The sequence below is a fragment of the Scatophagus argus genome, chromosome 14 (genome assembly GCF_020382885.2).
Source record: "Scatophagus argus isolate fScaArg1 chromosome 14, fScaArg1.pri, whole genome shotgun sequence".
Lineage (NCBI taxonomy): Eukaryota > Metazoa > Chordata > Actinopteri > Scatophagidae > Scatophagus > Scatophagus argus.
In genome coordinates this window covers 9,665,730-9,683,197 of record NC_058506.1, presented here as the reverse complement: position 1 = coordinate 9,683,197, position 17,468 = coordinate 9,665,730, and the positions used below count along the sequence as shown (strand labels likewise).

Here is a 17,468-nt window from a genome sequence, read left to right as displayed (position 1 = left end):
TAAGTCATTCACTATCACATGTGAGTTTGTGATGCTGTTCATACTGCTAGATTCAGGTTGTGACTTATTATGGAGCAGACTAAGCCTGGCAACAGCCTCACTGTACTGAGAGGAAATGCCATTTCACATATTCATGCTCATGCATTGAAGAGACTGCACGACATGCAAGGACATGGTACATGTAAAAAATACAGACACACTCCTCCATACATTCAAGGAATGACGGCTCAAATTTCTTACCAGCAGAGGTCCCTCTTGTTTACAACCTCTTCAAGCTTCAAAGAAAAGCATACTTCGTGCAGAATGCGTTTCCTGCATGACTGTCATTGACAACAGTAATTGAAGCTCAGCACACAGCTAAACGGAGATTTAGATGTTCGTTCTACTGTACTTTATCTGAGTCTGAATCAACTGTATGTTCAAATACATAATGAATTCATATTTCATGTTTTCATTTTGCCCCACTGACTCTTATGTTAGAGCTGCTACAACAACCTTATTATCTATTTTTCTCACATATTCAACAGGCAACCATGAAAGCAGCTAACATCCCAGGTCTGAAACTGAATTTCTTAATTTGACCCAGTCTAGCTACCTGTCTTCTTCTATCCAGGGAGAGGATTGAGTGCAGCAGTGTGACTGAGGCAACAAGTTCAAGTCTTTGTGATAGTCTCAGTGCCTTTTCTTCAGTCACCTGCTGTCAGCTTTTGGCGAGACATGTCATGTAATGATGAATAACTTGCTTTGCCTCTCTGAAGGAGAAGAGCTGCTTTTAGTGCAATCTTACATTTTACTGGTGAAAACTGAGAAATATAATATGATTTACAGGGGGTTTTAAAACTGAGATCAAGTTAACAGTAATTTAGATAATGGATTATGATTGCAGTTAAATACATTGTGATATTATTTTTTGGCCAGATCACCCATCCCTGTAAGTAAGTAATGTGAACCAGCAACAATGATTGTTTCAGCAAATCATCTCACTAACCAAGGGCAAAGGTTATAAATGATCTTTATTATAATCCTTGGAGCAGCGTTCAGTATACAGAACTTGCATTTTTTGAGTTGATAAACCATTTAGTTTATTGTAAATGATAAACAAATCATATCAGATCAAAAAAATGACAACAGCCTTGATTTACTAATTTTCAATCTGACAATTCTAGCTTCCTGTAGGGATAGTCTGATCATTATTATTATTATTATTATTATTATTATTATTGTTATTTACCATGCATGATAGAGTGCACTTAAGTCAGGTGGCAAACAGGTGAAATAGGGACAAAAATGAAAGTGTCAAAGAGAGTGAGAAAAACTCATTTGATTTGAACGTGCACTCATCAGCTGTGTCTCGCACAATCACTTCCAGAATACTGTTTCCACATGATCACATTTGATTAAGATTAAATTATGTTGAGCTAGATTGTATCTCTGAGCACTGATCACTTTTCTGACCTGGAAGGGCCACTGAAACAAAACAAACAAACAAAAACAAAGCATGAATGAAAATCCAAAAATCAGGATGAATCATCCCATTGTGTTTGAACAGGTTGAATTCCTGCAAACATTGTGGACATCTTTTCAGAGCACTTTCTTTGGTCAGATCTTTGACATTTTTTAAAACATAATCTCGCTGAGAAGTGCACTCACTGTTTTTCACATTTTGTAAGTAGAGAAGGGATGATTTGTTTTCTTCTTTGGTACCACAGGCCTTTAGACTTCAGGATGAGACTTTCCCAGAGTGGCTAATGACTTCAGTGCTGCTAATTATCCCTGCTTTTCTCCAGGGTTGAAACTGTTTCTTTTCTGCAGTTAAGCTTCTTTTTCCACATCTTCTTCTACTTTTTAATCATAATACATCCTACCCGCAGGCCTGCTATGAATTTCTGGCTTTTTGATGTCATTTGGGGAAGGCTAAAACACATATCTGTCATACTGACATTATGCAACATTTTTCCCGTGCTGCACAATTGCCTGCACCCACCAATTAACTTGACAGGATCTGACTTCAAAATAGCAACATCTGCCCGGTGGCTTAAGCTTATCCAGCATCCATCTTTAAGAGGGTCATGTGGTAAACATGTCCATTAAATTAGTCTGTGTTTCTGAACAACTGAAATAAAAAGATGAGAAAAAAAAAAGAAACTGAATGCAGCATCACATTTCCCTTCATACCTTTGGATGGTTATTGCACATGATAAAACTGGTAGTAACAAAAGGATCAAGTTCTTAATATAAAACATATAAAGTGACTTATTATCACAGCAGGAGGTATAACAATGAAACATCACAATGCTGACTATTGCTATTAATGACAGAATCCAAACCTCCATCAGTGATTACTGATCTGCTGTCTGGTCCAGTTTGTTCTTAAAGAGAGCGTCAGTCTCTTTAGCTACGCAATGATACATTTGGTTGTTTTTTTCTTGCCTTCTTCCATCTGCAATTTTCACACCTTTTACCTTCGCACTGATTCTTTCTTTTTATATCCACATCAGTGACGCACTCAATTCCAGATCTTCTAAAAATGTTCAGCAGAAAGAAGAGGGTTCACATCTTCTCAAACATGGCAGGATGCATACGTTTGGATGAGAAAATAAAATTGTTATGCCTTACTCTGAAATTTAATATTTCATAAATTTCATTCCTTAAGTGAACATGCAATGTTCGGTTGCTGTTTTCCCCTTATACTTTCGAGCAGAACTCATGACATTGATTAAAAAAAAATCAAATACAAATAAAAATTGTTTAAATACGAATAAATAAAAAGAGAATAAACTTACATTGAAAAGTGCAAATATACATCTTGTTTACAGCATGACATATTCACTGTACAATCATTGATTATATACTCACATTATTTTATGCAATATAATGAGGATTACTAAGTAGCATAGATTGAGTAAGAAATATGTCATAGCATGTCTATTGGAAAATCTTTGCGTTGCCCTGTGAGGAGAGGTTCTTCTAAACATTTCCAGTGGTGAATTTGTGTGCTTGCTTGTGTGTGTGTGTGTGTGTTTGTGTGTATGTCTGTCATGTACCTGTGTGTGTGTGTGTGTGAGAACCTGCATGGATGTTGACATAAAGTGTATGTGCAAACAGTTAAGCAGAAAAAAACTCAAATCATTCTAGTTCAGAGGCACAAAAACTGCCCAGCCTGCATTTCAAGTATCTAGCATTGTTTTGGACAACTCACATCTGTCACACATCAGCAAAGCAGAGAGAAAGAGAAGAAGAGAAAAAAGGATATTTCCTTTTTGTAGCTCAGGGAGGAGGCAGCTAAAGAGGCATACAACCAGTGGAAACAAGCAGTTCGAAGAATCGTGTCAAAAGAGAGACACCTATTAGACAAACATTACTTTCACTAACTATAGAATGGGCTATTGCACATCACCTAAAACACTCTCGTTGTAATCAGTACAATTAAGGCAGCCCTCAGCATCAGGCTGTTAACAGCAGTCACACTTGCTTTCACATTGTGCTCCCAGTTCACTGAATGCTTCCTCATGTATGGCAGAAACAAACATATAATAAGGAGCAAGTTTAGGAATCGTAGGCTCTTCTCGCAATGTGAAACCATATCAGTCTTTTTTTTTGACATTTTTACAAACATTTCATCCTTTTCTTCTGCCACCTTCAGTGGTATGGAAAAATGATCCACACTGGAGAAGGAAAGTGATCAAAGTCATCCAATGGCAGTTGTTGTTTTTTAAGGATGTTGTCTGTAAAGGAAAGTCATCATGTTCAGCGTCTTGGTAAGAGTCCCCAATGAGATGATCCTACAGGAGAGTGAAAAGCCACACAAAGGTTTTGTGGCACTAAAAGCTTCCACTTTTCCTGATGGCAATAAGAGTTTATCCATCTTGAAATATTGTCCCTGGGGCATCTTGATGGGTGCTTACCAAGTGAGTGTTTAACAGTGTGGACCTTGGATGACCTTAGTAAACACCGAATTTAGTGTGGCTCTGTATAAACCCAGATACTTTCTTATTTTATTTGGAAATCAGTAGAAATCCAAATGTCTCACTTTAAAGAAACATGCTTTCTGTTACTTTGTTGGGTGCTCTGTTTCTGTATAATGCAGATACACAATATTTCTGGAAGGTAATGGTGATAGTAATAGCAATATCCTCCAGGAGACAGGACTACTTATAATGGGCAGGGAGTAGAACAACTCTCCACAATCTCTTTCCTTTTTCTTCAACAACAAACCATTTTAAGGTAATATTATACTGTACAGTTTGGGTAATGGTGCTTTCTGATGATTTTATGTGTATGCCTTTTTACATGATGTGAAATAGAGACTGAGAAGACTAAATGTTCACATACTAACTCACACTGCCAGGATATGTGTGTGCGTCCAGATCCATCAGTGGCTTCTTCTGGATGGCTCAACGCTCTGACTTGACTTTGTAACGCAGAACTAGGTAAGTAGCCAGCCTGAGGATCAGGAAGAAAACCCCCAGCACCATGAAGTCCACATAAAGCTTTGCATCCTCCACATCCAGCAGCTGCAGGACCTCCTCTGGCTTCTGAAACTTACACACAAGGCCTGGACACTCCAGCTCTGACCGGTTCATCCCGTAGATAGAGAGTATCACTCCCTCAAAGCCGTACCTGAAAGGGAACACTGTATGAACCCAGGCTTATTTAAAGAAAATCATTTCATATAGAAAGCCTACAAATGGCTACAATACATTTTGCAAAAGTCTAAAAATAGTGGTTGAACTATCCTAGAAACTGGTATTGCACATAGACAGTACCTGACATAGGAAACGTAGGAGCTCCACTGTAGGTATTTGGGAATGGTGTCAAAATTGACAAAGAAGCCAGAGAAGAGGAGTACAGGTATGGCTGTGACTGGACCCACGAAAGTTGCCACCTGTGGAACAAATGAACACTATTCAGTTAAAAAAAACTGTCTCAAAGATTTTCAAAGATGATGATGATGGACAGCAGTTTAGGTGAATGGGTCGAAATCAATGCAACAGAACCAGATATGTTGTCTTTTGTATTCCACACATTCTTCCTTCTGGTGCCTACGTTACCCACAATGCAACACATTCACTGCCAGAGATTCTAGTGTGTTATGGTGGCGGTAGCCTCAAGCTGTTAGCATCAAGCATATGAGTGGACTACAGAGATCTGGTAAGATCATTTGGTTCTAACCTCACATCGATCTTAAGTTAAAATAACAGAACATTGTTGGGATTGGCAATTATAATGTAATTACATAATTTCAAATTGTACTCAATAACACTGCTCATTACTGGAATTACATTACTAAGTGAACAATGCTGCTCTAAACCCCTAGATTTTCTTTTCTCTATTTTCAGTATGTTTGCACTTGAAGTTTCAAATCTGCTCATTGCACTTGTATAATTTGCTTATTTGACCGTAATTGGCCAACAAACTGTTAGTTGTGATGTCTGTTGACACATCTTAAACTTAATGAACAGATGAATGTGAAAACTTCTAGTGTCAAACTCTGCACATACATCATTCAGCACAGTAAGGGAGCACCCAGTTGGCCAAAGAAAATAAAAAGCCCAGGTTTGCCTACCTGCAGAGACGTGGATGCAGCACCTATAAGCAGACCTAAGGACTGGGCTACCAGAGCCGTGGACGTGGACAAGGCCATAAAGAGCAGGTAGCGACCTGCCTCTGGTGGCTGTTCAGTCATCCAGTACACTATACTACAGTACATGATTGGACAAATCACCTGTAAAAGAGTTTTGTAGTAATGTTAATTTGAAACATACTGTGTGATATATTGTATGTATTTTTGCAATCTTTATGTGCTCAATTATTCAAACAATACCTGGAACGGTACATCTGCCATGGTTTTGGCCAGGTAATAGGCCTTCAGGCTGTACCAGTAGTTCAAATGTTCCCTTATAAAGACGGACATCTCCAGAGGAACTGTGAAACAACAGCAGTGTTAAACAGTCTGCATTTCGACACAAACGAACAACAAAAAAAAAACAAGTCAGTGTTTCTAATTTCTGACTAGATTCTACATCTTACAGGTTAGGATGGTGGGCATCAGGGCAGCAAACATGAGGAACAGCATGGAGAAAAAGAGAAAGCCAGTGTTGTTGAAGACCTTGCTGGCATCATTTCCAATATTGAGATAAAGCAGGCCAATAAGCACTCCAATAAACAGATGGGACATCACCCTGAGGTGGGTCAGCACCTTGAAAACACACAAAGTAAACACAACTCAAAAACCTTTCATTGACATCAAGAATCAAGTTAATCATTTTCATAATAGGTCTTTTGTCTATCATAATTCAGGAGGGATAGTTCATAGAGTAAATGTTTTACCATGTCCCTGCATATCGTAATGAAGGTCCTTTTAAAGAGGATGCAGAACTGTGTGAATGTACTGGTGGCAAAACTATGCTTCTCAAGGGTTCCTGTGTCCTGTGGAGAAAATCAGGAAGAGCAAAAACTTAGTTAATTAATCCTAAACTATGTTCTGTTGTAAATAAAACTTTAATTGTCAACAGAGTAACTGGCAACTGTTGCTCACTATTTATTTTGTTTGCTGTAGTTATATTTAGCTGCAGCTTTGTACTGTTCACCAAGTTAACCATGGAGCTAGTAGTCCTATAGCTGATCGGATTGTGCCTGGACAGCACCTCTGATCATTGGAGGGGTGGGGGTGGGGTGGGGGTTGTTGCTACTGGCTGCCTCCCAGTAAACACAACTGGGACTGCACACACCCTCCAAAACGCAATGACAGGGGATACCATACAGAGGTGATATACAGTTTCTCCAGCGAGGATTATGACTTAGGAGACTGGAAGATATGACAGGCAGGGACAGGAGAAGGGCAGAGCAGCAGAGAATCAAAATGGTTTTTAAAGGTAGTTGCTTTTATTAAACTAAAATTCTAATCATTATATCCTACAAATTACACCTTTAAATCATGTAATGAAAGAAAAAGTTAGCGGTTAGGACACATTAGCCAAAAAATTAAGACAAATCAAGATGATCATGGACTAATAGGAAGAATAGAAGACACCATAATCTCTTTTTCTATGGTAAAGGTTAGTGGCTGATGGTTACACAGACCAGCCCAGAAGAAAACAGAAAGGGCAACAAAAAAAATCAATGAATAGATAAAACGTTTAAAGAGTAGAAGGGCAAAACTGCATCATGCACCATGTAGGAGTAACGATGGCGAGAGCTCCCGGTGGTTTACATTTACAGTTTTAGCATTTTGCTGATGCCCTTATGAAAAACACCTTATGACGCTGAAAAAGAGAGCGAGCGGAAGCTAAAGAGACAGACAGATCGATCTGGAGGAGAGGTGAAACAGGCAAAATAAATAATATTGTGGATAAGAAATGTAACGCAGTTCACAGTGTGTTAAATTTTGGGGTAGTTTAGGTCAGAATGGACGCAATGCATGAGAACATTTATCACCCCTACCACACTGACAAAGCAGATTTGTAATATACCACTTTTTCATGTGAATAAGGAGGTCTCTTTCTGATTAATGAATGTGGTCAGTTCATCAAAAACCAGGGAAGTGAACTGATGAAATCTGTAATTTCCTGTCATCAAATCTCTGAGATCAGTAAAGACAGATATTTTCAGTGTTCTGTGGTTATAGAGGTTGCATGTTTTCATTATTATATGTGGGGCTATGTCATCTGTAAATTAGGGCTGTGCCGAATGGAGGTTTTTTTTAATGTTCAAAGGCTCTATCAAGGTTTTCAAATGACGCTTTGAACGTCTGTCATCATATTTTATTACTTTGTCGCCCTGTAATATTTAAAAATCTTTAAACAAAATCCTCAGTTTGAAAAAAAGTGACTAATCAGATTAAATGAGTTAGGAAGGCATGCACAGACTGGAGCACAGACTAGAATGTCAAAGTCATAAATGAAGCTTCAAACTATTCAGTACAGCCCTACTGTAAAGATAAAGACATATAGCTGTGGTGCTGTGGAGAAAGGGCTGGTGTCACTCACACTGTGACATTGAGAAGGACAGGAGGAGTCACTTTTGTCTCTGGAGTTCTTCTTGCTCTCCTCTGAACACAGTCCACCCTGGACAGCCTCAAATAATACTGGATTCAGGTCCCCATACTCCCCTGACGCTACCTCAATGACTGGAGAGAGACGGGACAAGCTTGTAAGAACAAAAACACCAGACTCACATATGCATTTACCTGGAGGAGTTGACTTACTGAAATCAGCAGGATTGTGATATGTTGGGCAGTGAAGGCCCAGGTTCTTCAGATACGGGATGAGGTACGGGACTGTACCCTTGTATATGCACTGACCCTGACTGAGGATATACAGCTGGTGGAGGAACACAGGTACAGAATAATCAACATATTTTCCAACACACTGACTTTCTGAATAATATATGAACAACGACAGAACAACAGGCCTGCATATCGACTGCTGCACTGCTTGTAAGCTGGATAAAATAAATCATGCAACCTGTAATGCCCCGGTCTGAACTGCGGCTAATGGAAGGCTGGACGTGTCCAGCACTTTCAGTACTCAAGTTACCTTATCAAACATCTCAAAGAGCTTAGCGCTGGGCTGATGAATGGTGCAGATGATTGTCCGTCCTCCCTGAGCCAGAGACTTCATGAGGGAAACGACCTGGAAGCAGGACGCACTGTCCAAACCACTGGGATGGGACACAAGGTGAGACATCAAAAACGGGAGAGACAGACGCACTTGTTAATCTGGATTTCTGTTGAGACTACACAGGCTCAAACTTGGTTAGTAATATCCAACCTGGTGGGCTCATCAAAGAACATGACAGGAGGGTTGTTGACCAGCTCGAGGGCAATGGCCAGTCTTTTACACTGACCCCCAGAGAGACAGCTGGTGCGTGTCTGAGCACATTCCAGAAGACCCAGTGCAGTCAGGATCTCATCCACCTTAGACACAAACAAGAAAGAACGAGGGTACTTAATGACACACGTAGCAGACTATAGGGGTGGGAAACATGGAGAAAATCTTGTATTATGTATGTGTGACCGTATTATGTTGTGATGCAGAACAGTTTGACCTGGCTGCAGGGCATCAACCAGGATCATGTGACATGAAGGACTGTTTAGTTAGCTGGAACATGTCATGAACTTGTCTGCAGCCAGCTTCACTTGGTGTAATAGTTTTGTTTTTTGTTTTAAATGTATGTATTTGATTAATTCAATTAGTTTCCTGAAAAAAAAAACAGGGTTTGCATTGTTACATTCATTCAAAAATATTGTTAAGTTAATTTTAACTTAAAAAGTGCTGCTCATTAATATTCAAAGGATAATGCTGTGATATAAATAGCATGTGAATCACTGATGTGAGACAGATTTATATTGTCTTGCCCATCTTTGGCTGAAAAATAATGCAGCACAGAAAGATTGCAATTTAATCACTATATTGTGACTTACAAGTTCTTTTTTGACCTGAATACTTTCATTCAGCTTCAGATTGGCAGAAACCTGAAAGACAGACAAAAGTAAGCAATTATTATCTAATATTAGAATTAAATTTTTTTCATTTTACAGATGACCTCACCATCATGGCCTCTCTCGCAGTGAGGTGTGGCAGCAGCATGTCATCCTGCATGATGTAGCAGGACATCTTCCTGAAGGTCCTCAGGTCCCTCGGTCGACCGTTTACCATTATCTGGCCCTTCATGCCCGTCTCCCTGTTTCCCAGCAGAAAACCAAATGACACTGTGGCCATTTTCTAAGTAGTAAATTCAACCAAAAATATGATCTTATACAAGCAGTTTAGGAGCCTGTACAAACCTCGTGCACATCTCACCTGTAACCTGCTAGAATATTCATCAGAGTGGATTTCCCGGCTCCTGAAGGACCCATGATGCCAATCAGCTCTCTGCTGTTGAATCTCCCAGACAGACACTTGAGGAGAGCTTTATAACCTGACAAAGAGGCAGAGTTGTTTTTTATAGAGATGCAATTCTTATCGATCATTCTCAGACATTTTACTGCAAAGCTTACATCTGAATATTAGGAATTGTCAATTAATGAATTGTATCTACAATTAACAGCCTTTTGTCTTTTTTTTATATATAAAACTCAGGTTCAGGTCACATTGTCCACCAGTAACATTCAGTAAGAGCAATGCTTCATGTCAAGAGAAGAAATGACTGGTTAAAAAATGTAACATGCACAGTGAGCAAAGACAGAAAGAGAATAATTTCAAAGTTAGGTTTAACTTCAAAATGAATCTTGTCTGAAATCAATGTAGAGTTGACTATGAACAATAAAAATGTAAAAAGATGTTAAAAGAGCGAAAGGGGAGCTGGGCATTAGTGGCTTCATTTACAAAAATGTTGTGAAATTCATCCTTGAACTCTCTCATCTCATCATTTCTGATAGTAAATAAGAACCCTTTTTAGAGTTTAAGCACCTGTGATCTATACATCTCAATTCAAATTGAGAGTTCACTGTGAAAGGAATAAATGATGCATTGTGTCCAAAAAAATATAAGTCGGCTAATTCCTCACACATTTGAGTGATAATTACTATATAATGCATTAGGTGAGGACTTTGGTTTTAAGATCATTTCTACATCAAAATAAGGTTTTATAAATATTTACTTGCTATACGGCAGTAAGGAGTGCAGTAAAACACTACTGTAAATGCACACACACACACAAACACCATTAAAAAAAAAGATATAGAAGATCATGACCCCCTCAGTGGCGCCAACAGAAAAGCCACACTTGTTACTCTCTGGTATATGCTTTAAAAATGGTTGTAGTGGTGTGGCTGGCCTGCTAATGAGGACCCTTTTTCATGATGCACTTTCTAACCATTGTGGTCCTCAAAAGAACAGTGTAAACGGTGAAACAAAACATAGATATATAGATTAAAACATAGATAGATAGATTCTGAAAGCTTCCTGTTATGGAAAGTTAAAAATGGGCTGCAAGTTTCCTGCCTTATCGTCACCCCTGTCTCCCTCACCTCACCCATGTCTCCACTGCCTGCAGGTCTGCTTCTACCCATCACGAGCTGTATAATTAGGGTCTTAGCAGAGCAGCCAGCCCTCTTCTGCCCTCCCTCCATGAGTAAAGTAGCCTAATGGCTGTGCCCCCTCCTCCTCACATAGTGTTATTACATCAGGGGCCTCCACTCAGACAGAAGAACAGCCTGCTGTCAGTGTAGCAGCCCCGCTCTGGCATGTGGTGCATACTGATGATCTAAGTCGGTGCTGTAGGTTGCATAAAATAATGGTCTTATTTGTGCGAGGCTGGGTGATCATGATGTGTCTCATGATCACCCAGTCAGCTCATGAGAGCCACAGAGTACATAGCTCAGCTCACTGTCCAGTCCCACCCCCACAAAGACATACTGACTTAAAGGGTTAGGTCAGATTTTTTGATTTGGGGTTGTATGAGGTTCTTATCAATAGTGAGTGTATTACCTACAGTAAATGGCAAACAGCAAGCCACCAGAGAGGGAGGAGGAGGAATACAGGACTTCTGGTGTAGGACACTAGGCTATGCACCGCTGTGGGCAGTGACAGCAATAAAACATATTTTAACATCTAAAATAAAATCAGTATCAGAATATCAGTTTAAGTATTTGCTGTATTTAGCGAGTGAGACTTCTCACTGCTTTACCTTGTGCTCAGACAGAAGCTGACGTCAAACTTAAGCCATTATATCTCGCTCTGCAAAGCCAACAGGCCCCTTTGACCCAATAGAAATTTTGCCTCACAGAATACAGGAGTTGCCACGATCTGTTAGTTTGCTTGTATTTTTGTGTGACTTACTTGTCTTAGCACGTTTGTTCAGATATATACTGACCGTTAAACAGCACGCGGCAGGATACAATTCCAGTCTGATATCACATACTGTTTTTTTTACGTGTCACAGTTGAGATAGGGTCATCACATGCCTCAGATTGTCTATCTTCTAAACCCAAGATTTTCCTTATTTTTAAACTTGTAGATGCTGACTCAAGTGATCTCAGATTTTTCAGACTTCATGCTCTTTCCTCTGGTGACATTTCCTTAAATATCCAAGCTATGGAATTTCACATACACAAAAATAAAAATGAAGGTGTGAAAGAACCAAAATGAAACAATAATATAAGATAATTTTGCAGTGGTACAGTATCCACAGATAGTACTCAGACTAGACATGGATGGCTACCATTCTTAAAATGACAAATACATGGTGTGCTGCTTTGACTTTTGTTTAATTTTTATCTGTCCATGTAGTCTACAATATAAAGGATAAGTGGGCAAATACAAGACTGCTACACATCACCGTGAGCTGCATGCAGAGTATTTCTTTTCAGATCTGATGCATTTTCATTACCATTCTGCAAGAAAATGACAAAATGTTTCTTTGCATCACAGTCTTAAACTGGAGTGATTCTGTTCATATTAATGCATTTCAAAGGGAGCAAAGCCTAAGCAGCACAGAGCATGTTAAGTAAAAGATGTGATTTCACCTGTGATTTTCACCACACTCCTCTTCCTCCTCAAAACCTCACATCATCCGCACAGGTGCAGAGATGCAGATGCAGTAAATAACAAAACATAGAGCTGAAATCACCTGGAGACATATAAATATTTTCCTGCTCTCATTTCCTCTCTCCCTCCCTCCCTCCCTCTTCCTGGCCTTCCCCTTTCACGGCAGGGCTAGTGTTTCACCAGGAGAATACCTCAACAGGAGGAGAATACCCTCAGTATGAAAGCAGGACACGGCAGCATCATCCTAACGTGGATAAATAGACATCCTCACCAGGAGTGCCTACAATAACAAATGTGAACAGAGAGCAGCTCATACATCACTAAACCTCCCTAAAGCCTTTTTTAATAAAAGGTACAACTCTATATTTATTGTGTTTACAGTGTCTTCCTCTTGTTAATCTCTTCCTGTTCATAACAGATGTTTTAAGGAGTGACTCATAAGCAGCACGCTAGTGACTCAGAGACAAAAATCACATTAAATTAAAAATGACATCACGCATTTAAGGCTCATGGTTCATGCTGTACGTCATCCTCTATAACAGCTGTGTAAGTTTCTATTATTGAGCAAACGTGACATAAAATTTTGTGCTTTTTTCCGAAGAGAAGTAATCAGTGCATACAAAACCACACTGCAGAACAAAAGCCCTAAGCTACTGCGTGATTACACCTGTTTTACAGCTTTGATCAAGCAGAAAGGGGCTGCAGAGAATCAGCTCTGAGCTTAGCTCGTTAAATGAGACACAAACACTGACAAGCCCCTCAGAATGAACTACAGTTAGGTGTGGCTTTTTATTCTGTGTGAGTGACAGCGGTAATTAGAAAGGCAGAGAGGGAGTACAAGCAGTAGGATGTATATGACGAGAGCTTTGCTGAGATTGGAAGCAGAAAAAAATGGCAGGCGAGCCTCTTTGTGAAAGGCACCGTTCAAATAGTAAAAGCTGAGACACTTCCTGTTCACACATCATCAGTCTGATGAGCTGAGGCAGGCACCCCGAACAGGCAACACAAACAAAAGCAGAAACCACAGGTTTGGTTTTAACGAGGCTACAAAGGGAAAACATGTGCATCAGTGCAACAAACAAAAGCTGGTTTACTGACCACTGCTCAAAAGCCTTGGGCTGCTCCTCTTTCTAGCTGTGATCTTGATGTAAACTATCCATGCACTCAGGCTTTCCAATGGAACAGCAAACTCTCCTCTGCCAAGCTTTCATAATATACATCAATATTACACAAGACAACCAGCAATGCATCATGTATGACCTGTCCTTCTATGTGGACAATGTAAATAAAAGATCTCTCTAACGTTCCCACCCTGCTGAACGTATAGAACATTACACAAGCAGCTAAACAGAACAGTTTGCAGAGGGCGGGCAAGCAGAGATGACTGAAGGTTGGAGGATCATCAATAATAAGGGTGGTGAGTTTAAATGCTGTCCATATTTCATCAGCAGATCAATCGTGGGTCTGACTCACTGCCACCGCCTATCGTCAGACAACACAGGGAAAAGAGAGGCAAGCAGTGTGCCAGCCGGTGAGCGTAAATTATTTACCATGTCTAAACTCTGCTGAGCGCAGCAAAGCTAACAGGCACACTGCCGGCTACAACACGGTGAAAATGTCTGTGTGAGGACTGGGCTGGGCTACATGTGTCGGAACAGTGGAGCAAGGCCAGAAAGACAAACCAACACTGAGGGGAAAATACTGTCTTAAATGTCAAACAGGGCTTCTAATGGCCTCCCTTGAAATTTCTACACTATTGATCGTCATGGGTGGTGCTGGCTTGCTCATCTAACATGGTTACTATGTGAACTGAGCTTGCAGTACCTCTCCTCCTCCACCAGGGACCCTCACGGATGGTGTACGAAAGCTCATTGAACTCCAGGTCCACAGCAGAGCGGCGTGGGAGGTGGGAGAAACGCTGAGCCTCAGTAATGTGGTTCTCCACTTTCTTCAAGTGGGTGAGCAGTGGCGCCTCTTGAGGTCCTCCACCAGGGAGTTTGGTCTCCTCCATGGGGATGCTGACCTGGCCCTGCTCCAATGTCCTCTCAGCCATGCTGAAAGGCTGCAAAAGAGGACAGGAATGTTAGGTTCTCAGGCTTAATCAATCCCTCCTGCTTTGAAAGACGAAGTGTGCAGTCCTGCCTCATATCCAGATGTTTTTATATATGAAAAAACTCACATACTGATTATTTTCCACTCAAGAAATTCATCAGTGTAAATAATTTCCTTAGAGATCTGAAACAAAAATCGGCCCATAATCAACAGAAACATTTCATTGATTGATCCCTTTGTCTTCTAGTTGACTGACTGACTGACTGATATGCCTCTATAGAAAACTGTTGGCTCAGCAGTTGTGTGGACAAAAAGGTGTGTCATAGGAATGACTTTAGGATGACTCCAGACATCCTAAAACTAGGTGCTGCACATAATCTGATTATAGTGTATTTTATGGAGCAGCTGGTTGAGAGGAATAAGATTCTGAGTGTGAGCAGTCAGGATCTGGTTTCAGCCCAGCAGCACACTTATACTGCTGATTCACATAAATTTCCTCCTAGACTAAGTGTCTGTTAAACAACATAGAGGCTGCTGATCCATTAGCTTCCCAATAATCTGAAACTGAAACGACACATGTTCTCCCTAATATCAGCATACTGGAGATGTCAATACATGTGATGTCTTCAGAATATAATTCAATAAATTAGTAAGATAAAAATCAACAGTTCTTCAACAAATAAATAGTCCAGATCTGAATGACATAAAGAGGATTAAGAGTATGATTTAAATGAGTTTTCTAAAGTTAATCAGGTGGCCTATTTCAGATTCAAGCTGTAAATAAAGCTCAGCGTTTATGGATGGTCATGTTTAAATGCTGCAGGAAAATTAATGGGATGTGTGTTTTAGTGTTGGTTCAACGTGAGTAGCTGGAAAGGTGATAATAGAACACATCTAATATACTAAACCACATGATTCTGTCAAAATACTATTTTAAATAAAATGCACACATATTCCAGAAATTGGCATAGAAATCACTCGAACACATTTTTGATTTAAACAGATAAAAGACGTAAACAGCACATGGTGACACACAGATACACACAAATAAACAGTGACACACAGATACACACACATAAACAGTCTGTTTGTGTCTGCCTCTCCCAATCATAACATGTGTGGACACAACACCACCGTATGTAAGCATCCTGCACTATCATGCAGTCATGTAGTACTCTGCACCTACCGTCTACTCCCCATGACCTACTGTACGTGTAGTAAAATATCCCCATGTGAAGAGGACCAGCAGGAAAGCTGACCATGACTTCTATTGACCACCCCACCATTAGTGACTTTCCATTACCAGCCTACATATAAGCTCTGTAAAACACTGACAAGCTTTAATGGCCTCTTAGTCAGATGAAGGCCTCCATGTTCTGTCATGTGTGGCCCCAAAGCCTGGACACGTGAGCCACACACACACACACACACACACACACACTCCGAGCTACAGTAAAAGTCTCCTACAGGGATGAAATATGGTTATTAAATGTATCTATATGGCTTTGCAGTGGTGGGGTGATTCTGTACTCTACTCTATAAAATGACCTGTCGGTGATGAGGGATGCTCCCAGCTTTTCAGAAAGCACCTGTTAACAACAAACTGATGAGAGTGAAAACATGCATTCAGGCTGGAAAAAGACAGAGCAGTGGTGAAGTGACTTTTATTTTTAATGCTGATGAGTCATAAATTAGTGTGTTCTGAGGACACATCGACAGTAACATAGCTTTAGCAGCCAGTCCTGTGCCGCTGTATGTTGCATTGCACACACACACACGCACACACATGCACACTCATTCATTGCACATACTTATTACTGTGTGTTGAAATGACCAGGTGAGCAGCTCCGTCCTGCTTCTCCTCTCTGGCTGAGAGCAACAGTGCTCAGTTGATGCCTTCAGACAAAACAGCACAATCCCTCCACATCAGAGGGTTCCCCAAACAGTCCCAGACAGCTAGAACAAAAGAAAAGAGGAAAAAGAAAGAGAGAGAAAAAAGAAAGGAAAAAAACCTCCAAGATGCTCACGGTGCGCCACAGTCCTGGAAAAATCCGGATGGGTTCAGAGGCATATGAAAGGACGGAGCTATGTTCCCCTCATCAATATCTCTCGGGGTGCGGCGCACATCGTCCCGCATCCACTACAGCAGCTCCTGTGATTAAAATCATGTCCGGCCTCAAACTATGACTGCATCCCAGAGAATCATCAGGGGAACAGGATGCCTGTCATGTTTTGCTTTCTCTCGGTATTCCCTTCATGAAATCCATCCGTCCCGAGCTCACGTCGAAACACTCACACACATCCTCAGCAGCAGTGGTGATGACGATCTTTCAGTGCATGACATCTGGAAAGAGACAGAAAAAGGCAAACAGTGCTGCAGATGCTTCAGCGGCAGCAGCAGCAGCAGCTCGATAAAGCAGCCGACGTTTCCCTCTTACCGCTTAGTGCGTCTGTGTGTACGCATGCCGGTCTGGGATACAGGGCGTTGCTGACAGGATGCTACTGGAGGGGGGAAAGATACTGTTTCTGGCTTTTATTGTTTCCTCCTAATCCTCATCCTAACCAGATGTCTTAGAATGAATAAAGTCTCACAAGAAACGGTGAATACAGATTATTTTGTAAAGGCACCATAATAGTAGATAATATATGCACTTTGCGTCCACGTAAAGACGTTTTATTAGGGTGATTAAAGGACATAAAGTTGGAATAACTTCACAGTAAATTAAATTTAGTCTATTCTGGGCAGAATCTGGACCGTCGTCTCTGAGGAAGTAAGAGAAATTGCAATGACCCAGTGGAATCAGGATAAAACGCTGTGAATAAGAGTTGTTTTCATTTCTCATTTTGCCACATAATTCTCAAAAAGATAATCACTTCGGGCTACATCGCTGTCTGGGCTCTGTTGTTGACAGTCTGTAAACATGG

The 17,468-nt window shown here is 40.5% G+C and overlaps 1 protein-coding gene across 1 annotated transcript; it reads right to left on the bottom strand.

The window, feature by feature from the left end:
- Positions 1–1,555: 1,555 nt before the first annotated feature.
- Positions 1,556–17,138, bottom strand: abcg4a (ATP-binding cassette, sub-family G (WHITE), member 4a). The gene is made up of 16 exons (XM_046411708.1): positions 16,982–17,138; positions 16,355–16,887; positions 14,316–14,553; positions 9,804–9,921; positions 9,552–9,684; positions 9,425–9,475; positions 8,772–8,917; positions 8,538–8,661; positions 8,207–8,321; positions 7,989–8,128; positions 6,331–6,429; positions 6,031–6,199; positions 5,825–5,925; positions 5,567–5,725; positions 4,767–4,885; positions 1,556–4,620 (listed from the first exon to the last, which is right to left on the bottom strand). Exons 3-16 carry the CDS (start codon positions 14,542–14,544, stop codon positions 4,395–4,397), a joined length of 1,929 nt encoding a protein of 642 aa, XP_046267664.1. The 5' UTR covers positions 14,545–14,553; positions 16,355–16,887; positions 16,982–17,138; the 3' UTR covers positions 1,556–4,394.
- Positions 17,139–17,468: the final 330 nt, after the last annotated feature.

Excerpts from the sequence above, each read along its gene's own strand:
- abcg4a (XM_046411708.1), bottom strand. The coding sequence starts at position 14,544 with ATGGCTGAGAGGACATTGGAGCAGGGCCAGGTCAGCATCCCCATGGAG. Across the intron at positions 9,922-14,315 it reads TCCCTGGTGGAGGAGGAGAG|GTTATAAAGCTCTCCTCAAG; the intron begins GTACTGCAAGCT and ends CCTCTTTGTCAG. Across the intron at positions 6,200-6,330 it reads TTACGATATGCAGGGACATG|GTGCTGACCCACCTCAGGGT; the intron begins GTAAAACATTTA and ends TGTGTTTTCAAG.